This window comes from Monodon monoceros, unplaced genomic scaffold, assembly GCF_005190385.1.
Source record: "Monodon monoceros isolate NGI ecotype Baffin Bay Population unplaced genomic scaffold, NGI_Narwhal_1 Super_Scaffold_16, whole genome shotgun sequence".
NCBI lineage: Eukaryota > Metazoa > Chordata > Mammalia > Artiodactyla > Monodontidae > Monodon > Monodon monoceros.
Window position 1 is genome coordinate 102,395,866 of NW_021703772.1, and position 23,423 is coordinate 102,419,288.

The 23,423-nt window shown below is 47.3% G+C and overlaps 1 protein-coding gene across 9 annotated transcripts in view; it reads right to left on the bottom strand.

Annotated features, from left to right (window-relative positions):
- CLASP1 (cytoplasmic linker associated protein 1) overlaps positions 1 to 23,423 on the bottom strand; it is a 271,572-nt gene that overhangs the window by 118,982 nt on the left and 129,167 nt on the right. For all 9 annotated transcript variants that reach the window (XR_003793859.1, XM_029224716.1, XM_029224715.1 and 6 more), the window contains 2 exons: positions 3,617 to 3,769; positions 214 to 287 (listed from right to left, as the gene is read on the bottom strand). Coding sequence is in view for 8 of the 9 variants with exons in the window: in XM_029224716.1 (XP_029080549.1) it covers positions 214 to 287; positions 3,617 to 3,769 (227 nt within the window). In the remaining variant the exon portion in view is untranslated. The remainder of the gene's footprint in view (positions 1 to 213; positions 288 to 3,616; positions 3,770 to 23,423) is intronic.

Here is a 23,423-nt window from a genome sequence, read left to right on the forward strand (position 1 = left end):
GAGCAAGCTACTTCTCTCAGTTCTTACTGAAAGGTCATCCTGGGCCGTGACTTTTGCTCTTCTTTTCCTGGTCTGCAACCTCAGATCTCCTGTGGGCTTGACAGTCAGAATTACCCTACCTGGTAAGAAACTCCGCGTGTCGCACACTTGAAAAGTGAAACTTGAAGCATAAGCCCATCCTTGTTTTTAACCAAACGAAACATCCTCACGCACCTGGACTACAGGCACATCATCAAATGCTTTAATAAAGTCCTCTTCATCAACAGCACCAGCTCCCTCTTTTGCAGCTATAAAAAAGATCAATTTTTAAAACGTAAACAATGTGCATCGGAGGAGTCTGAATATACAAAATCAAAATTATATTTTGGAAAATCTGTAACTATTTTTTAAGTCTTAAGTTTAGAGTTTTTGTGGCATTGACAAGCATTATAGACTTTCAATATTAAGATAAAGTATAGTAATTTTACAGTGTAACATATGTTAGCTTAAAACCATTTAAAGACGCTACTTGCTTAAGGAGGGCCAGTCTAGCCGTTAAAGGATTTAGATGGTTTATACTGTATTAACGTATAAGTCTTTTCAAAGATTCCAAATAAACATATAATAGAAATTTTAATTCTTCAGGGAATAAATGAAATTATGTCATTGTTAGGAATCTAGCAATTTTGTGAAACATTCAAATAAGGTATAAAGAATTTAACAGTTTCATCTCAACTTCATATTGGTCTCCAGACATTATTTCTAAAGAAAAAAGGAAAAAAACATTTTCATTTCCTTTAACTCATGATAACTGTCAATTTTTCATGTACATGTCAGTTGCAAGTTGACCCCACGAAGTTGCTGTAAGATGCTCTGTTACTTAAAAGTTGTTATAATTGCTATCATTTGGGAGAAAGCTTTTTCTGTTTGCTAACATGAGCGTCACTTCACATATGAAAATCATGTGACATTTTATCAGATGTTTTTTCTTCATAATAAAGGTTTCCAAATGGTCATCTACAGTCATCCCTGTAACCCTCATTAATGATTTATATTGATTAGTCCAAGCGCTTTTCTAGAGCTTCTTACCAGACAAGTTATCTGGAGTTTGAGGTGCTCATGGACCACCTAGACAGAAAGGGCTTTAAAGACAACTCGTTACAGCGGTAAATACGTGTCATCACTCTTGATGACTATTACTCTGCATTCACAAGCAAACTACACACAGACAACAGTAACACACTGTGAGTGGTGCTCTGTGTCTGCTTTAGGTTAGGACTGCGTCCCACCGAGCAGATGGGTGCTGAGCTGAGCGCTCCTCTGTGTGAGGCCTGGCACCACATACCGAAGAGGACTCGTGGGCCAAGCACAGTCCCTGGGCCCGAGGCATCTGACGGGGAGCCAACAGGGAAACTCACGACTATGGCGTTAGACGAAACGGAAAAGGACAGGATCAGGTCTGAGGGGAAGACAGGGTTGGTACCTCTGCACAATCTACGCAGGTCGGGTTTGTGCAAGGGGAACGGTGAGGGAAGGGAAGGAAAAGAAGTGGTCTGATGACACAGAAAATTTCTAAGCCTCGTCTATGGAATGGATGCTACTCAAAAACGGATCAAGAAAACACATTAGGAAGATTGTTCAGGGCTTCCCTGGTGGCGCAGCGGTTAAGAATCCGCCTGCCAATGCGGGAGACACAGGCCCGAGCCCTGGTCCGGGAAGATCCCACATGCCGTGGAGCAACGAAGCCCGTGCACCACAACTACTGACCCTGTGCTCTAGAGCCCACGAGCCACAACTACTGAGCCCGCACACCTAGAGCCCGTGCTGCGCATCAAGAGAAGCCACTGCAATCAGACGCCCGCGCACCGCAATGAAGAGTAACCCCCGCTCGCCGCAACTAGAGAAAGTGCGTGCGCAGCAACGAAGACCCAACGCAGACAAAAATTAATTTTTTTTTTTAAAAAAGTACTGATACATGCTCCAACAGAGATGAACCTCAAAAACATTATGCCAAGGGAAAGGAGCCAGACACAGGAGACTGCATATTGGATGCCTCCATTTCTATGAAATGTCTAGATAGCTAAATGCCTAAAGACAAAACATGGGCTGGGGAAGGAAGGAACGGGGAGGAACTGTTTAAAGGGGATAGGGTCTTCTTTTGAGGGATGAAACTGTGTTGTAACCAGGCAGAGGTGTTGGTTGCTCAACACTGTGAAGATAATAAATGCCACTGAATTGTTACCTTTAAAATGGTTGATTTCATGTTGTATGAATTTAAGCTCTTTAACAACAACAAAAAAAATTTTTAAGGAACCAAAAAGTAAAGGATTAGAAAGAACTAGGAAGAGCAACACAAACGTAAGAAACGAGCCCAGCTCTTCCCTCTGCCGCCAGCACAGCTCCCGCTGTGCAGAGAGACGCTGTGCAGAGGCTACGAGGGCGCTGAGCCGCTGAGTCAGGACACGCCGCCCGGGGCTGCTGCAGAGAGCAAGAAAGGCCAGCAGGAGGAGGTGGCGTCCTAACGCGGGTCCTCACTTCGGCTTTACCTCAGCTCAGCTGGCTGAGCCAAGAGCCCACTGCTGACAGTAAGCGCGGTTCTAAGAGCAGCAGCTATGTGATTTTTTTGGAGGTAAAAAATTTACACAACTATAGTAAATCAACTATACTTCAATAGCATTTTTTTTTAAAGTAGGTAATTTGCATGTAAATTTAAAATGTGACAGCCAAATGAAACCTGTCTATAACAAGGACTCAAAACTGCCTAAACTGGGGGATGGGAGAGCAGGGGGATTAGGGAAGAAATCCTTATAAATCAATGTTCAAAGCCTCAGGGAGCTAATCCTTACCATTCACTAATTCGGCATCCCTACAGGAACAAAATACATTTTAAAGACATAAGGTACAATCTGACTTCTGGACAGTCTCAGTCTTTTTTTTGTTTGTTTTTAATTTTATTTATTTATTTTTGGCTGTGTTGGGTCTTTGCTGCTGCGCGCTGGCTTTCTCTAGTTGCGGTGAGCAGGGGCTACTCTTTGTTATGGTGCACGGGCCTCTCATGGCGGTGGCTTCTCTTGTTGCGGAGCACGGGCTCTAGGCGTGCGGGCTCAGTAGTTGTGGCTCGTGGGCTTCAGCGGTTATGGTTCGTGGACTCTAGAGCGCAGGCTCAGCAGTTGTGGCGCACGGGCTTAGCTGCTCCGTGGCATGTGGGATCTTCCCGGACCAGGGCTCGAACCCGTGTCCCCTGCACTGGCAGGCGGATTCTTAACCACTGCGTCACCAGGGAAGCCCGGACAGTCTCGTCTTGATACACAGCAACTGGCTGAAAGGCCCCCTGGTAGTGTCAGGCATGGCTGGAGCCCGAGGCCATCAGGGTACCACGCGCTCCGCTCTATATTGGGTTCACACGCCCAGAGGCTCCGCCTCAGCAAATGTGGCAACACAGCAGCTCAGACTTACGGCCTACCAGCTTATCAGCATCCACAGCAGAGAACTAATTTAATTCAAGGAGAGCCAGTGGAAGTGTACTGCCAACAGGATTACTTCACCTCTTAAGGACGCACAAGGCAAGTATCACGCACGTCTGGTTTTAAACGTCGGCAGAGCGGACCCCGCGGTACCACACCGGGCTCGGTCCTACCTGAAGACTTGGATCCAAGAGTGGATGAGCCGAGCCTGCGGGCAGTCCCCATTCCAACGTTTCTGCGGGAGCTTGCTGGAGCTTTGGATGACGTAGAGCTGGCAGAAGAAGGCCTATTACCATCCACAGAATCCTCATCATCAAAATTTTTATCTGAAGAATAAGCACAGACATCGTTTTTTGTTTTCATTTTTAAGTACTTTTTCACCTGAACTGAAAACAGCAACTAGTCTTAGAGATGAATGGTTTGCCAACTCTTTCGGAATCTGAGGTGCCCATCCAGGTCTAGAAAAAAGCCTTAGTTGAGTCCAGAATGCAGCTACAAACATCCTGTTTGCTTTCACACATCTGGAACGCTCTCCACCCCAATTCTGGAAAACCATAAAGAAGAAAATAACCTCTCATAAAACTACCACCTAGGAGCAGTTATTTTAACAATTTGACATAATTCTGACCATTCTCTCATGCATTTTTTTAATAGTTAACATGAAACTATATTTCATTTTTGGATACTGTGTATTTCAAATATGTCCATTTTACCACATGATGAAACATTCTTCATAAACACCATTTTCACGGTTCCATGGTACTTTGCAACTGGAAAATGGCACAAATGAAAAATACTTTCATTGTTAGGCATTTAGGGTGATTCTAATAACTTACCATTAGAAATAATATTGCAACAGATACCTTTCTACTTGCATCTTTGTTTGAACTTCTAATAATTTTAAGGAAAAAAAAAATTCCTGGAAGAAGGATTACTTGGTCAAAGAGTATAATAAAGTTTTTGATGGGTACAGCCAACCTTATTTTCAGAAACCTCATATAAATACGTACTTTTCCTGGAAATTCAAAGAAGGGCCTGTCTTGCCACATCCTTGCCAATGCTGAATATAAAAAAAAAAAAAAAGCAAGCCTCTTCTTTACTGTTGCATTCCTCTCATAGTGAAGTTGAGCATTTTTTCATAAGTTCATTAACTTCTAAATGTTCTAAACAGCAGGAAACCCAACCAATATTCCTCAAGTTGTATTTAAAATTTAAAAAAAGAAAACCATCTTTGGGCTTATAAAAATGAACATACTTATGAACAACATTTTGATGGCACAAAAATTAAAGCTCTCACGATACACTATACAGAGCACGTGTGGGTCATTCAGGAGGCTAAACAAAGAACTTAGGAGTCATTAAAAACAAAAAAAGAAAACTGACGTCCATAGCCGGCAATATTCATGATTTCTGAAAACAGGCATTAGGTTTTTACCAGAAAGTCTGAAGTAAATAATTGCTGACCAAAAAACAGATACAAATAACCTGTTTTTCTTGCTCTAGTTGCTTCTCAGCTGAACTATCAACAGCCAAGTCTTGTGTCTACTCAGGACCCTCACCAACAATCCCCTTCAAATCACAGGGCTTCTTTTATTCAACAGTCAGGGAGGGAGGAACCCCATCCTCACAAATGCAGATCCCTGTGCAAACAGCTTCCCCCAACACGCCTTTACATTCCCCATCGCCTGGGCAAGCTGTGCTGTAATCCACACAGCAAGGTCTTGCTGATTCAGGCGTTCAGTGGTCTATTAGCACAGACTTCCCACGTGGATTCAGAAGTGATTCTTACACTGCAGAGCACGCTGACAAGGCCGCTGCAAGAGTAAAACCCGGTCTGAAGTACAGGACGAGGTCACCCACTGGGCACTGACAGGAGCCCCGAGAGCATGTGGACCGCTGTCGTGACGCGGCCACGCTGCGGGGCTGTGTCATTACTCCACTGAGAACAGTGACAGCCCCGGGCTGTGGGGAAGGTTAATAGTGAGTGGGGGACACGACCACGACTACGCTTCACTCAAAAACGCATGTAAATTGTGTTTAGCTTTGCCTTTCTAACACAGGCAGGCATGCCATGTAGAAATGCGTTGTTGTTATTGAGAATTATTTTCAGTGGGCCGATTTCACTGGAATTCCTGGAATTTCCACTTGCAGCAATGATGCATTAGCAAGGACCTAACCTCTTAAGAGAAACCAGACAGAATATGTAAAACAACTACTTTCAGACAGGACAACAGGCAGTGCAGAGCTGAGATGCCTCAGAGAAGGGAAACAAACAAGGTGAGCTCTACAATCACCCCAAGTTCCTGCCTGGAGACAATTCCCAGGCCACCCAGGCCAGGGAGCCTGACAGCCTTGCTAAGTGGAGAAAATGAAGACCAGACTCCAGGGGGGCCAGGTAGCTGGGAGAGGCAGGGCCGAGTGCTGGAAAAGAGAGAGCCACACTGAAAGAGAGCTCTAGGCATGCCTTAAGTTCTGGGCCACGCCGTGTAAGTGAGATGCCCTAAGGGAGGGCAAAAAATGGCCAGGAGACTGTAAACTGAACAACCCCCAAAGTCCACACAAGGTAGGAAGATGCTCGAGCACCAGAGCTGGGGTGCTCTCGGTGACTCACTGGAGGCATTCAGTAGAGACCCCAGAGAGAGCAAGCCTAGTAGTGGGGCCAGGTCTCAAGGACAGTAGACAGATCTGCAAGTAACTCAACTGCTTTGCCAAACAAAGCATGACACTCTTTAAAGGACTATAACAAAACGCAGACGCTCAACAACATAACAGTCACAACACACAACATCTAAGCAAAACTTCATAAACAGATGAGAAGCAGGGAAATGTGGCTCATAATCAGGAGAGAAAAACGTCAAAAAATAGGGACCCACTAGGAAATGACAGAGATGATGGAACCTGCAGACAGGAACATTAAAACTGCCACACCTGTGTTCAAGGGGTAAAGGAACTCACAGGCACAATGAGAGAAAAGGAAGGTGTTTTAAAAGGACCAAATGGAACTTCTAGAAATTAAAAAACCACAGTAGCTGAAATGAAAATATCGTTGAAATGGGATTCAAAGCAGATTAGACACCGCAAAAGAAGGGGAAAATGAGAGAATGTAAACACACAGCAATAAAATTTAACCCAAATTAAGCATAGAGACAAAAAAAAGAAAAGCCTGAAGAAGAAAAGAAATAAGAGGAATAGTCTCAGAGATCTGTAGGATGATATCCAGCAGTCTGACACACGTGAAATTGCACTGCCAGCAGAAGCCAGAGGGAAAGAGGCACATTAGATACTGAGGAACAAAATGACAACAGCTTTCATCAGAAACCACGTGTGCCAGAAGACAGCGGAATGACATCTTGAAAATGGTGAAAGGAGTATTAACCTAGAATTCTACATCCAGCAAAAATACCTTCTAAGAACAGAGGCTGAATTAAAACTTATTCAGACAAACAAAACCAGAATTTATCACCAGCAGACCAGCACTCCAGGGAATGCTGAAGATCTTCAGGCAAAAGGAAAATGGTAACAAATGGAAACTTGGAATTACATTAAGAAATGAAGATCACTGGTGATAGTAAATATGTGGATAAATATAAGACTTTCTTCTCGTATTTTAACTACTGTAAAAGATAACTGATTATTTAAGGCAGAAATAAAATACTCAACATTTGGTCTCCATTCTTTTTATAGTCTCATGTTACAAGGAGGATAACCTCACGGCCAGAGAAAGCATCTATGTCGGCATGTGGATATCCAGGCGGTTAGGATATATGTTGCTGTAAGGGATGCCACACAGAAAACTGGGCAAGTATGAAGAGAATGGAAGCGGTTCAGATTCGTCCTCAAAGAGCTTGTAGTTTTAAAAGTTAATCACAACTTGTCCACGTTCACTGCAGATGTCACATTACGTCCGCTGCACCGAGGACGCAGCTGCTTCATCACCAGTGTCGGCGTGGAAACGGCCCCCCAAGGAAGGGAAGGGGGAAAGGCAGCCAGTGGGAGGTTTTTTAAAACTGAGCTCCAACAGTCCCGACTCAGCCTCTTTACTTCCCCTTTGGAAACAAATCTAACGGGCTTACTTATTGAATTTTCTAAACAGATTAGAAGCAACTAAATATAGAAATAGCGAGAAAGGGGGATGGAACACAGGAGTTAAGCACAGTGATGTGAATGAAAAGTGACAGTTGAAAGCCCGACAGCTAAACAGAAACTATAAAAAGCAAACACGCACACAGAAAACACCCCGAACTCACAAGGCTTAGAACCCAGTGCAGGGGTCAGATCACGTGTCCCAACCTAAAAGCGCAGTACCGCGTGCCCATCACCACGACGCTGCACCAGCAAGATTACATGATTGTTCATGGGATCCATGTGCTAACAGAGAAAGTAATTCACGTTTTCTATCTGAGTTAGAAATTCAGGGGAACAGGAACGAGGGTGTAGTCATTTACCAGGTTAAATTTGCCCAGAGGGGTGTTTGGAGGATAAAAGTCAATTGAGCCTATTATCTGAAAACTAACACACCGTCTAAAAATAAGTTTGCCCTCTGGTTCCCAGCTTTTGGGACACCCAGAAATTAAAATCAAATCCAAAAGGGGCTTAGGCTCTCAGAAAGGTACCCAGTTTCAGTTAACTGGGGTTAAATTTCTCTTATGTAGAAGGTGCCGTTCCCGACCCGGACAAACGAGCTGCGTTTGCCACCGCACTCGGTCACAGAGGAGACACACTCGGGATCCAGTCCAGGGTGAGGGGTCTCGTGGTCTCTGGATCTAATATGTTTCAGTATCTTTCAACTAAATCAATCGATACTGAACTCTACGAGTCACTTAAATTCCCATTTTCTGTAGGCTTTTCAGCTAAGCAGACATCTGTTAGAATACAGCCTCTTTTTCTAGAGCTTTAACTAAGGCAAACACATGTGTGAGAATGAATATTTTTAGCTATGCAAGCTTTTGCTATTACATCAACTTAAAACTTTTCACACATTAAGAAAACATCTGTTACACAGAAAACGTTCTTAGAGAAGGATCGGTTCTCCCTGAGCCCAAAGAAATAATTAATTCTATCTCCTGGCACCACTGCAAAGACTTCCATTCTGAGGGTCACTTCTCTCGTGTGACAGCCTGGGGTAGAAACCTGGCATAAGCTCATTGGCGCCTTCGGTTCCTTTAATCTCTTAAAAATCACCCCAGTTCCATTCCCCCTTTTACAGCATTGGGACAAGACGTTTAAAAATAACGCGTGAAACTTCTACAGTGTGACGCTAATTTTCATCCAACTCTCAATCACCCCACTCCTGGTAACCCAATTAGCAGGCAGCCATCGTGAAGTGGAAAACAGCAGTAAAACAGCATGCCCCAAAGAACTGTTGATACAATAGAGGTTTTAAAACACAGAAGAGAACCTTTTGAAAAAATGAAAAGTCCAGAGAGCACACACAGTCATTCGTGGACTTAGGAGCAAACCAGCCTAGTCCTCAAGGCTGAGTAAGTCTGTGAACTTGTGCTGAAGTCCTCAACTGTGGTCCAGATGCTGGACAGAGGCTGGCGAGCGGCCAGCGCCGGCACAGGCGGGGGCAGAAGCAGTCCCTCCATCGGCCTGAACTGACCCACATGCTGAACCCCCTAAGGAAGGGCCGGCAGAGCCCCGGCAGCCTCAGGACTGAGCTGTAACCAGGCTGGATCGGGGATGATACAAAGCAACAAGCCACACACAGACTCTAGGTCAAAAGTCATCACACAGACCCATCGCACAGCACTGTGACTAGAGGTTCAGGTCCAGGAGTGGCAGAAAAACATATCAGTCTAAAGACTGACTTCAAGTTTGGTGTTTAGAACTTGGAATTACAAGTTTTGGATCATATTGTCCGTTTAGAAAATGTATACACTCATCTATGAGGACGAACAAAAGGTCACAGAAACTAAGAGGAGGTGTCTGTCCCGTTGTCCATCTGCCAGGGAGGCCGGAACCTAAACCTCCAAGCTTTTCCTTTTTTCCCCTGAGGCAGGCTGTGACCCACGCAGGTCCAACGGGGAGAAAGTTCCTCGTTCGTTCTCTTTATAAAGACAACTAACTCCCTCTGTCAGGGTCACTTTGTGGAAGCTGATACCCCAACAGGCTTTCAGCTTCGCCCACTCCCTGTTACTGAAATTCTCCTCCAAGGGAATGAGAAATGTGGCAGCCTAGTAACTGGAGCATAATTAGCAATCCCAAGAGAAGGCTGCACGGAGACACGATAATAAGCCCAAAGGCAGGCTGCTTTCCGTAAATATCCCCGAATATCCTGTCTTGATCTGTCACAGCTCTAAGCCATGGCTGACGGCCCCATACACCAAACACACTCCTGTGTAATCCTGAACACACCATCCTCTGCGAGCCTCCCCGGCTCTGTCCTGCTCTGGGCTGCACTGCCATACACGCCTTGCCTTTTACTCCAACTCCCCCTGTGATGAGCTGTGTGCAGATCTGTTCTGTCTCTCTGTCCCTGGAGCAGACACATTCTTCTGGAATCCCTAACACCTGCCACAGAGCCTGGGCCAACACACAGTAGGGCAATCAGATACTTAACTCTGGCAGTCCGCAGGAAAGAAGTCAAAACTTGTGAATGGATGCAAACCATTCTTCACCTATCTTTTTCAGAAGCTTTTACTGCTTTTAAAAATGTATAGGGCTTCATTAGATAATATAGTCAAACAAAGTCTGACAATATCTGAGGGAGAATGAAGAAAGTAAGGTAAATACAACCCTAAATGTTTTTTTAACCTTCCTGATGTCCTACCAGTCAGAAATCTTTATTCCTTTTTTCTGATAAAACATATACCTATTTAAAAATTACAAGTCAAAGCCCTCTTATATCAATCATAACCCCCCAAAATTAAACTGTTCACAACGATATATATGCATCTCCAGACTTCAATGCATGCATAAACCTACCATTATACGCACACATATGCAACAAAAACTGTTTTGCCCACTACCAATATTTAGTAGATATTTTTTCTGTATCTGTCTAATCCATTTTGAAGACTACTATTACACTGCTCACATATGTAACATTTGATCAATCGCTTATAGATAGCTCGATTATTTCAAATCTTTCACCCTCATAACACCACTGCAGTCATGTGTTTAAAAGCAGCAACAGTGAACGCACACCTAGGTCTGCACATACCTGCGTGCCAGGCCGTGTTTGGGGCTGTGCCTATTCTCCTCAAATGCTCCCGACCACCCTAAGAGGGAAGCACTATCATGACTCCACGTTAAAGGCGGAAAATCTTAACGCAGCCAGATACAAGTGCCTAGAGTCACACAGTTAATAACTAAGAGGGGGTGAAGCCAGGGTTCAAGTCTATGTGCATCTGACTCAAGATGCTAGGATCTGAGTTGTGATAACAAACAACCACCACACAAAAAGAGCAATTCATGTAAACTGGCCACTGTGTGCTAATCACGGTGCTCAGTACTTTCTGTGCATTGTTTTATTTAATTCTTAACAACACGTCTTTGCTTACTTAAGAAAAGTACTTAATTAAGATAATTTCTTAAACACGGAATCATCAGTGACTCTTATGGCTGCAGACATAGAAATCCTCAACGAAGTATCAGCAAACCAAAGCTAGCAACGTATAAAAAACTATCACCATGGCCAAGCAGGATTTATCCCAAGAATGGAATGTTAGTTTAATATATAAAACTTAATTTAATCATCATATTAATAAACCAAAAGACAAAAACACATGCTCAGTAGACGCAATAAAAGTATTTGACAATGCTGGGGCGGGGGTGGGGGGAAGAAGCCTTTCATGCTAAAAACACCACAAACAGGGACTAGAAGGGAACTCCCGCAACCTGATGAAGACTAGCTACAAAACACAAAAAAACACACTGTTAACATCTTATTTAATGGTGACAGACTACATGTTTTCCCCCTAAGATGAGGAACAAGACAAGAAGCCTACTCTCACCACTTCTATTCAACACTGTACTAGAGGTTCTAGCCAGGACAATTAGCAAATAGGAAGAACTAAAATTATCTCTATTCGCACAATGACACAATCTTGTATATAGAAAGTTCTAAGGAATTCACTAAAAAAACTATTAGCACTAATAAATGAGTTTAGAGAGGTCGCAGAATATTAAACCAAAATGGAAAAATCCATTGTATTTTTTTTTTTTTTTTGCGGTACGTGGGCCTCTCACTGTTGTGGCCTCTCCCGTTGCGGAGCACAGGTTCCGGACGCACAGGCTCAGTGGCCGTGGCTCACGGGCCCAGCCGCTCTGCGGCATGTGGGATCCTCCCAGACCGGGGCACGAACCCGTGTCCCCTGCATCGGCAGGCAGACTCTCAACCTCTGCGCCACCAGGGAAGCCCTCCATTGTATTTTTATACATCAGCAATGAACAATCCAAAAATGAAATTAAGAAAGCAATTAACAAGAACATCAAGGAAAAAAAAAATACTTAGGAGTAACTTTAACACAAGTTACGTTACCGCATGTTTGCTGAAAACTGCATAACATTATTGAGAGAAACTAAAGACGTAATAAATGGAAAGACAGCTCACGTTCATGGATCAGAAGACTTAAGAAAAGTTACTTTGCTCATGATCCAAACTGTATTTCTCGCCCATTTGTCCTCACCAGCTTTGACTTTTAACCAAAGTTGGACGGTGCCTAGAGAGGCATGAAGGTGCAAACCACACTGTCTGCAGCAGGTGGCTGGGTAAAAGGCTGTTTCTCTACAAAGTTCCTACACTCCTCTCCGTCAAAATATGGGGAGTGGGGTAAGTGTACCCCCACCCCCAAATCCAGTCAGTATGGACCAGCAGTGAAACCAAGAAGGACCCTGAGGGGCTTCTGGGCATGAAAGCCTTTTTGTCACCCGTTTCTTGTAGGCAAGACTCCAGCCTCCATGACCTTCCCTGAGTTCCAAAGGGCAGATCAGAACAGCAACCCCACCCTTGAACTACTGCTAAACAACTCATCAAATCCTCCCAGCTTGGGACACACGGTTTTGAGGGCAGGAGCCCACGGTGTCCCCCTCTGCCTGGCAAAGCAATAAAGCTATTCTTTTCTGCTTCACCCAGAACTCTGTCTCTGGGATTGGATTCGGCACCGGTGCACAGAGAAGCTGAGCTTTTGGCATCAGTACTAACTAGGACCAGTCCTACTTAACAGTGCTCAGTGACGAACACCCTTCAATATCCATATTCTGAAACAAAACTTCCTCTGCCCTGTGTACAAAATTAAGAAATGCTTTTTAGGCATTTCAGAGCACAAGGCGTAGAAAAACTTTAACCTGGCGGGAAACACTGGCACATTTCACAGAACAAAACCGGACATGGCGCAACGGGAGCGACGAGGGTGCTGAGAGTGTGTTACGGCTGCAGTCACCCACTGTCCATCACAGAAAAGCAGAGCTGAAGCACGGGCAAGCTCAACGCCGAGGATGAGTTTCCACCCCCTCGGCCATGCGCATGTCCACCCGACGCCCGCAGAGCAGATGAGCCAGCAGAGAGGGTGGGGGCCAAATGGGACAAGAGGAAATTCAGTTCAGGCTTACTCATCCCCTAAGAAGGGAGCAAAAAGGGGAAGCAACTGGGGCAGACACGATCAGAAGCTGAAGGAGAGGGAAAGGAGAGGTGAGGGGACCCAGAGCAAAGCTGCGCCGACACCGGCACCGCCAGGGACAACTGATGAGCCCTCCCCGCGCAGGTCAGGGCGCGCTTCTTCCTCGGCGTCGGATGGAGAACGTGCTGGCCGCTGCTCTACAGCTAGCAGCTCAGGAGAGACGCGGCAGAGCCCGCGGCCGGCCTCGTGGGGGAGGAACGCACAGCAGGTGCTGGGCGGTGAGCCTGTCCCCCCGCAGGGCCACGGGCCACCGGCCTGCGCCTCCATCAAGACCAACCTCGAGGCTGAAAAAGGGGTTTAAAAACGGAGCCTGCCTTCTGCCTATGCAACGTGTATCTCTCTAAATAAACCTGCTTCCACTTTATTTAATTAATTAAAATAAAATAAAAAGAGGTTTAATAGAATGGAAACTGGCTCCTGTTTCCCTGTCTGTGAAAAAAGAGTGATACTGCCCACCAACAGGGATCATCTGAAGGCAGCCCTCCTCCACTGCCAGCTCCGACAGACCTGGGGGACGCCCCCCTGTGACCACAGCCCTGCCTCGGGGCTGGGCGGGACCCAGAGGCTCTGCCCCACCTGCCACCTAAGTCACGGCAGAGCCTGTCTTTCTGCAGGATTGGGGCCAGGTGGAGGGCAGCCTAGCACTGCTGCAGCCCAAAGAAGGGAGGCCCCAGCCTAAGAGGGAAGCGGGAAGCCAGCAGAAGAAGGCAGAGCAGAAGTCGGGGTAGAGCGGAGGCCAACGCTGCGTCTGTGTGCCTGGGGACAAAACAAGACCCCTCGGTTACCCGAGCCAATTAATCCCCCTTTCTACTTATATACCTGGAGTGGAGGTGTACCATTTATAGTCAAGGGGCTCTCTGTACCACTGGAAGGGGGTGTCACACAGATTAGAAAGAATATACGCAAAGGTAGGAAAACTCCAACTGCTCAACAAACAGCAGCTGTTACACTCTGTCACCGTGTGATGCCCTGAGTACAAAAAAGCAACCTTTCAAAAATATGTGGATTGGGGCTTCCCTGGTGGCGCGGTGGTTGGGAGTCCGCCTGCCGATGCAGGGGACACGGGTGCGTGCCCCGGTCCGGGAAGATCCCACATGCCGCGGAGCGGCTGGGCCCGTGAGCCATGGCCGCTGAGCCTGCGCGTCCGGAGCCTGTGCTCCGCAACGGGAGAGGCCACAGCAGTGAGAGGCCCGCGTACCGCAAAAAAAAAAAAAAAAAAAAAAATGTGGATGGAGCTGAAGAATTAGGAATAGAATTCTTTTTTCTTTAATTGAAGAACAGTTGATCTACAATGTTGAGTTAATTTCTCCTGTACAGCAAAGTGATTCAGTTATACATATACATTCTTCTTTTTAAATATTCTACCCCATTGTGGTTTTATCACAGGATACTGAATATAGTTCCCAGTGCTACACAGTAGGATCTTGTTGGTTTTTTGTCTTTTTATAAATTTATTTATTTATTTATTTTTGGCTGCATTGGGTCTTCGTTGTGGTGCAGGGGCTTCTCATTGTGGTGGCTTCTCTTGTTACAGAGCACAGGCTCTAGGTGCACGGGCTTCAGTAGTTGTCACACACGGGCTCAGTAGTCGTGGCTCGTGGGCTCTAAAGTGCAGGCTCAGTAGTTGTGGCACGGGGGCTCAGTAGTTGTGGCTCGTGGGCTCTAGAGAGCAGGCTCAGTAGTCGTGGTGCACGAGCTTAGCTGCTCCGTGGCATGTGGGATCTTCCCGGACCAGGGCTTGAACCCGTGTCCCCTGCATTGGCAGGTGGATTCTTAACCACTGCGCCACCAGGGAAGTCCAGACCTTGTTGTTTATCCATCCTATATATAACAGTTTGCGTCTGCTAATCCCAGACTTCCAACCCATCCCTCCCCCACCTCCCTCCCCATTGGCAACCACCAGTCTGTTCTCTATGTCTGTGAGTCCGTTCCTGTTTCACAGAAAAGTTCATTTGTGTCATATTTTAGAGGAACAGAATTCTTTTAATGCTCTTATAAAAGGCATAGAACTAATTCAGGTTATATAGTAAAAGAAATGTAGGGACACTTTTGAGAAACAGAAGAATGCCTCAAACTCCCTTCTGTAGAGCTGGTTCCAAAATGGAAGGAAGGATCCACCTGCCCCCGTGTCAAGAACCCTTGGGATGGTCTCAATGACAATTTTCTCAGGGTCACAGGAAAGAAATGCGTCATTTATAAGGTAAAGGAAAAAAAAAGCTAAATTAGGAATCTGCTTCCACCAGGTGGCACCAACTTTTAAATTCTCTCTAAACCCTCCACGGCCTGCCTGTGACTTGGAAGTTCAAGTCCAAGGCACAGGGTCACCTGAAAGGTGATGTGGTCTCAGAATACCCACTTTGTTGCTTCTGTAACAAAACTGGATGGATGCCCAGAGGCAGTGGACTTGTCCCCTTGGGGGCGGGAGCGGGGGGTTACCGGAGAGGACACCTCCTCAGAATACTAAGAGCACACCACGTGCAGCTTCCTTCCTTCGTCTCTTCTGCATTCATTTACCAAGGACACCTCTGTGCCCAGTACTCTGCTGGGAGGTGGGATGCAGACAGGAAGGCGTGGCTCTCATCCTGGAGTTCACGGTCCAGAGTGGGAAACAGACACACACAACCCGCAGCAGTTATGACTCAGTGTGACGCTTCCCTCAAGGCACGCACAGGATACGCCAAGTGGGTACAGAAGAGGGGCACATAGAACAGGGCTGAATCAGCCAGAAAGGATTCCCTGTGCACCACCACCCCCGCCCCGACCCTCTGACGTGACTCACTCCATCACTTGTGTCCGATACCGGAGGACTTCATGTGAACTGGGACCATGAAATGCTTTAAATGGGTGCACAGCCTACACGCTTCAGGAACACAGTAGACCATCACGCTGAGTGAGCACACATTCCAAAGACACCTCCCGGACAGACGGAGGAGGGGCAAGGGAAAGGGGACAAACTAGCCAGCGGCCCTCTGCACACAGACGGGTCCAGGAGCCCCACCGTTCTGGGACTATCCCCATCTTGGGCGCCGGGGAGCAGAGGACACAGTCGCCGAGTCGTGCCCAGCGGTTTGAGTTACTAAAGTTGGCATCTCCTGACCAGTGTGAAGGCCCAACTAAAACTAACCCTGTTAATACGATGCCTTCCCCAAAGAAAAGAACCCACAGCGACACAGCAATCATCAGGTACAGAAGATCAACCTTGAAGAAGAGTATCTCCCAACACACCTCAGAAAGACTATAAACTCATCCTTGGAACCAACCGAAAGGGAGGGACGCAAAGAGATGGCTACTTTATTATCCTGAGTATCTCAGGGGGTGAAGTAGGGAAGACGGGGATGGACCAGCCTTCCTGCGGGAAGAGCTGGCCACGGAGCTCGGGGAAGACTTGAGCTGTCCCCGTATTAACATGGTCTGGTGAGCAACCACGAACTCCCGGCCAGACGGAAAACGTGGCTTTCCATTCTGCCAAGAATCGTCGCTCCCAGACATAGGTGTGTCAGTGCCTTAAAATCTGGACAGGTCCAGGGCGAGAGGAATGCAGGAGGAGCCTGCCCCAGGGGTGCCTCTCCCTCTCACGCTCCTACTGTCCGCGAGGGTCACAGAGCAGGGACCTGGGACTGTCCTCCACGAGCCACCCAAACCCAGGTCACTCGGCCAGAGGAGGAGAGGGCACAGGGGGCTTAAATCAGCAGTCATCTGTGTGATTCTCTCTCTCTTCCAGATGCCACAGGTGCTCTGGGGCAGAAGACAGTTCCTCACACAACTTGGAATCCCTCCTGCTTCAGCCCCTGCACAGAGCCCCGTAGAAAGTTTAAGTCAGTTCACTACTGACTCTTGTATTCTCTGGCCATGAATGTTTGGCTACCTTCAGGCTTCTCTCCTAGGAAACAAGATTATCAAAGGGATTACCAAGGGATTACACTAAATCCCATGAATCAGATCAGTCAAGCTCAGGACAGCTCAAAAAGAGATTCTAAGAAAGAATTAACCATTGTAATGAACAAACATTCACAGTCTTGTGAATTTTAAGAATCTGGCGATCCTTCCAAGTAAACATCCCTGAGTAACGGCAGCAAGAGTTTGGGTCTGTTTCATCTTCTCCAGCTATTACTGGGCCGTGTTCCTCTAGTGCAATTTTCATTCAATCTGAACAATTCCAGTCTTACCATCTGAAAAGTTAAAAGTCACATTTCAGTTGATGCTGTTCCATGGTGTTAAGAAGAACAGGGCCTTTGGATAACTGTAACACACACAGGCTAAAAACCGATTTGCTACCGCTAAGGCCTTAGTATCTTTTACTGAACTTACTCTCTTAGCTACTTGGGAGTTCACAATGCCATGATTATTTACATAATTACAAAGCAAACAGTAATAAAGCAAGAATCACTTGTTTGAAAATTTCAAAGTAGTTTGCTTTCTAAAATTCTTTTAATCTCGTCTGGGCCCATTAACTGTTAATGGCACTCAGATTTGTTGCTGTTATTTGTCTAGAGAATCATCCAGACTGAGTCCCTGCCGGCTAAGGGCTTCTAAGACAGACATTCTGATGCCTGGCCAGGTGTAGAGGCCACCCAGCTGCAGGCTAAAAACAGGAAGCAAGCAAAGGAAAGCTCAGGGCAATATCAACACCACGGGAGGCTGTGAGCCTGTGTATTTTAAGGGGAGAAAGTACAAGTAGGTACAGTTATACTACATAAGGTGCAGGATATCCTCAGAGAGGCTTCTGGTAAATTGTAAGCCTACTGCTGACATTACTTGCCTGAGAACTGTCCTTCACACTGATCATGTGCTTATTTTCTGGCCCTAAGAACAGGGCACGTGAGCACACAGACCACGTGGCTGCCACCAGGGCCAGCTCACCGGTACCCTGAGCCCCGCAGCCCTCCCCAGCCCCCAAGCCAATTCCCACGTTACAGCTTCCCAGTCACGCCAAAGGAGACCACCATGTGAGGGTGCTTATGAGAGCAGACACCCTCGCTCCCCTCTGGCCGCCGGTCAAAAGTCAGCCTCGCAGGCACCTCTGGGCAGACGGGGGGACCCCATCACAGCCCCTCAGCCCGGCTCAAAAATGTGCTCTGATAGCAGACTGCCTTCCAGTAGCTAATGGGCTCCTCCCAGCAGTGGGAGTGAAGAAAGCAAAGAGACGAGAAAGGAACCTTGTGGGGAAGAGGGAAGAAAAACAGAGGAGAGGAAAGGAATGAGGAGAGAATGGCAGGAGAGAACAGAGCCTCTTTCTGAAGTTCTAATGCACGAGCAAAGCGTTGCTCTCCTTGGAGAAATTCACAAAAGGACCGCAGGCTGGCGGCTGCCTGACTTTGACAACCACCTCCCTCCTTTGTCCCTCCTGTCCCATCCGGTGACTGCGGGAGGGCCTAGTCCCTTCCGGACACTCTGCCAGGCCCTGGGAAGACAGGAAGAACGAAAGGGCAGGCTCCCCTCCCGCCCCGCAGGCAACCTGCGCTATAAAGAGAGAGAATACATTTGCAAACGCCAAGTATGACAGATAGCCCGTGATAAGGGTGATGCAGCGGAAGACCAGAGCATAGAGCAGCGGAGGAGGGAAAAGGCAGAGGGGGTCGTGAGAGACATTTTAGACGGGGTGGCTTCCACCAAAGACCCAAAGCTCACCATCATCACAGGGGCGAGGATCACTCAGGCATCTCTGTCACGAGCAGAGAATTCAAGAGCAGGACGGGGAGAAAGGGTAGCGGCAAAGTTCCAATGTACCGTGAACAGCGAAGCAAAAAAGGGTAGAGAGCGTGCTCTCGCAGGAAAGGGCCCTAGGGCGGGGCTGTCCTTCCTCTCTGGAAAGGGCACCACGGACTCAGGACCCTGTGGCTCCAGCCTCGTGGCCACCAGCACGTGCAGGCAGCTGTTAGGACCGCCGTGACAGCCGCCCTAGCTGTGGGTGTCTGAACGCAGAGAGCCACACTCAAACCCGATTCTCGTTTCTGTCCAAAGAAACCCAAGTAAACTAAAGACACCAAAACTGAACTTTAAGATAGAGAAGACGGCCTTTCAATTGTTTTCTTTTCCAATTTCATTTTTATAAAAATCAAATGTACACCCTTACTCAGCCCTGAACCTGGCTATAAGAAGAACCCACGAAGCCCATCCTAACTATTCTATTTTTCCTGCTTTGCTCAATCAGTTCTCCCAATTCCAATGGTCAGTGATAGATCTGTTTTCAATGTCTGGGCATCCGGTGCACACAGGTGGTACAGTCACATGTGCAGTCAGGTGATGGGCTGAGCCTAGAAGCAGCCTCTGTGTGCATGCCCACCAGAGAGGACGGGCCAAGGAAAGCGTTCCGACCTCAGCGCTACACGCTTTCGTGCTGGATAAAGATCCTGGCATTTCTAGCACGGGGGTAAACCAGTTAGTGTGCGGTTCCACTGAGAAAAGATAACAATAACTGGAGTTCAATCCTCCCCATGTGACTGTAACCTTGGGAGGTGGCATGGCGTGGCGTGGCGTGTGGTGAAAAGTACACAGGTTTCATAGAGCTCTTCTCCAGACTTTGACATCCCTGGCGTTGTTTTAGTTTAGACAAGCTACTGGACTCCTCTGAGCCTGTCCCTCATCTGCAGAATGAGCATCATTCACATACCCGTTACCTGTGTACTCAGAAGGTCTTTAGGTGCCCACTCTGTGCCAGGCCCTTAACTGGATGCCAACAGTTCAGAGAAAAAAGTGCTTCCCACTCTCAGAGCTGACGGCCAGCAGCACGGGGAGGCTTCAGAGAGGAAATTCCGAGAGGTTACAGAGGCCCAGGGAAGGGACCCCGAGGCCTCCGCACCATGACGGTGGTGCCTGGAAGCTGAGCAGACGCTGAGCTGGGTGACGAGGAGTGCGGACTCCAGTGGGGTCCATGTGTACCAAGTCCCTGGGCTGAAGAAGCCCAGGCGGCGATCAGGACTGACGCCAGGGCAGGACAGGCACACAGACGGCTGAACAGGCTGGTGATCATCAATAACGATAACCCCCATCATCTGCATGGTAGTAAGTTAGAGGAGGGCACTTACACTCCTCGCGGACGTGCTCTAGGGCTTCCCTGGTGGCGCGGTGGTTAAGAATCCACCTGCCAGTGCGGGGGGGCACGGGTTCGAGCCCTGGTCCGGGAAGAGCCCACGTGCCGCGGAGCAGCTAAGCCCGTGCGCCACAAATACGGAAGCCCGCGCACCTAGAGCCCGCGCTCCCCAACAAGAGAAGCTACCGCAGTGAGAAGCCCACGCACCGCAACAAGGAGCAGGCCTCGCTTACCGCAACTAGAGAAAGCCCACACGCAGCAACGAAGACCCAACACAGCCAAAAGTAATTAAATAAATAAATAAATAAATTTTTTTAAGTGCTCCAAAATTACACGAAGATATTTATTTATTTATCTATTTTTGTGTTACGTGGGCCTCTCACTGTTGTGGCCTCTCCCGTTGCGGAGCACGGGCTCCGGACGCGCAGGCTCAGCGGCCATGGCTCACGGGCCCAGCCGCTCCGCGGCACGTGGGATCTTCCCGGACCGGGGCACGAACTCGTGTCCCCTGCATCGGCAGGCGGACTCTCAACCACTGCGCCACCAGGGAAGCCCGAAGATATTTATTTTAAGTCAACATATTTGGACTTACATTTTCACTATTTCATGGAAAGGGGGGAGTTTTGAGCAACTTTAACTGCTGTGGACAAAATCTGCATATTGATGACTGAAAACTAATCTTCTAGGAATCAGCAACTAATCTTTCAAAACCTTGGGTAATCTCTGAATGGCACAGTAACAAAAATTACAATGGATCCTTTCCCTGACTTAATCTTCTTTTCTCCTTTTGACCACAGGACTTATTTTACCTTTGAACTTGGCCAAAAGGGTACTGTGCTTAATTAATGTCAGAAACCAAATCCCACAAATATCAGATCTACATTTTGCATTCGTCTGGAAATGTCATTTTAATTATCACTGTACCAACCCTGACCCAATTCTTCCTGACAACCACTACACAGGAGCAAAAGCAAGTCAGCTGGAAAAATCCAGAGCCAACTTTGGGAGAGGGTCTCTACCAGAATGTCTTCTCATATTAAAGCCACTGCACCCAGAGCTAGCTGCCTCTTGTGCAATAACCCTTCAAATCCTCCATCCCTGCTTTAATGACTTCATTCTCAAGAACCCAAGGGAGGCAAATAATCACACCTCTACGTAAGAAGAAAGAGAGAAATAAGATGACAATATAACTGACAATAAACAGCTACATTCTGATAAATCTTAGTCCTCTAATGCCAGCCCCATCTCTACTCCAAGACACAAACCCACGTGAATCAAAGCCACATACAAATAAAATTCTAAGTTCAAGGGTCCAAAACTACAATCATCTCCCCACACTCAAACCTGCTCACTCTCCGAGTGCCCTGCTTCAGCTGGTCCCAGCACCACTCAGCCCAGCAGCCATCTCCCACCACGTCCCCCCCGCCCCCCTCCTCTCACATCATCCTAAAGTGCAGCTGGTATGGCTCTCACCTCCAACCCCTCCCCTTGTTCACACTTATTCGACCACTGATGTGCATCAGTACAGACTCATCAACACTTACACTCTGGGTCATAATCCGGTGCTACCTTATTGATCAAACTCTTCTCGCTCTAGTCTGTGAGAACCTTTCAGCTGCCCTCTGTGACAGCTGACATACCCCCGTCACAGTTTTGATTTGTTTTGGTTTGGTACGAACCTACTGTCCGGCGCTGCATGACGCCCAGGCTCACTGTGTACATTCCCTGCTCCAGGCCTCAAATCTGCCATCCCCACGGACCCTGGCAGTGGTAGAAACCAAGATCGGAGCACTAGTGGCAGCTTCTTTTTAAGAGACCTTATTCTGCATCTGATTCTGTACCTTGTTTCTCTTAAGGGAGCTTCCATATCTAAACAAAAAGCTCAACCACGTCATTTTCAAGCTAAATCCAACTTTCACCTCCCGTTAGACTGTGTCTCCACATCACACAGGTGCTACGTGCATCATCTCATTCACTCTCACAGCAGCTTGCCAACCTGAACACGAGGAACCGGGGCTGACGGACCAGCCGCCCGCCCAGGCCACACACTGTCCACGCAGACACAGATGCACACTCCAACGGAGGGGATCCGAAGTCCACACGCTTACGATCCAGTCAGCTAGACCCAAACATCATGTACAGTAACGATGACACTTTTTGGATGATTTAACCCGTCTGCACCAAACTGAGAGCTTCAAGGAAAAACTTGTAAATTTCTCATAGAGCTAAATTTCTTTCATTTAAAAGACCAGCATTTATTCTAAATTACGTCATTTCATTTTCTTTTTTTTTTTTTTTTTTTTTTTTTACTGGTGTTAAAGTCCCTTGTTTTCTGAAATAAGAGATACGGTGGGGGTTTTTGGTTGTTGCTATGTTATATTTGGTGAAATTAAAGTTGGTCACCCTGGGGCTTCCCTGGTAGCACAGGGGTTAAGAATCTGCCTGCCAACGCGGGGGACACAGGTTTGATCCCTGGTCCGGGAAGATCCCACATGCCGCGGAGCAACTAAGCCCGTGCGCCACAACTACTGAGCCTGCGCTCTAGAGCCCGCAAGCCACAACTATTGAGCCCGCAAGCCACAACTACTGAGCCTGCGCTCTTAGAGCCCGCGAGCCAAAACTACTGAGTCTGCGCTCTAGAGCCCGCGAGCCACAACTACTGAGCCCACGAGCCGCAACTACTGAGCCCGTGAGCCACAACTGCTGGAGCCCACACACCTAGAGCCCGTGCTCCACAACAAGAGAAGCCACTGCAATGAGGAGCCCGCGCACCGCAACGAAGAGTGGCCCCCGCTCTCTGTAACAAGAGAAAGCCCACATGTAACAATGAAGACCCAATGCAGCCAAAAATAAATAAATATTTTTTTAAATAAAATAAAATAAGAAAGTTGGTCACCCTGTATCAGTCTCTCCACCCAATTTTTAAAGGTTTAACTCTGAGGAGCAAATGGCCTACAATAAAAACCTCAGCTTCTCAGCGCGGCCTACAAGGCCCCGGCCATCTCCCCTGCACTTTCCCCTCCAGGAATACCACACTGCTCTCAAAAACAAACTCGCCATGTTCGTAAGGTGATTTCCAATCCCAGAACCGCCCCCCTCGGCCCCCACCCACCCATCACTGGGCAAACAACTGATTAGGGATGTCACATCTTCCAAGTGTCCAGATCACTATGTGTCTAAACAGGCCAATGCCTGTTTTAATAATATCTCTTTGAATGCTTACAGTTTTAAACTATTCCCTAAGGCATCTACACTGAAAATGGCACAATTTCAGAATCAAAGAAACAAAGCCAGGGTTTTATCACAACAGTAGGGGCAAAGCACTGA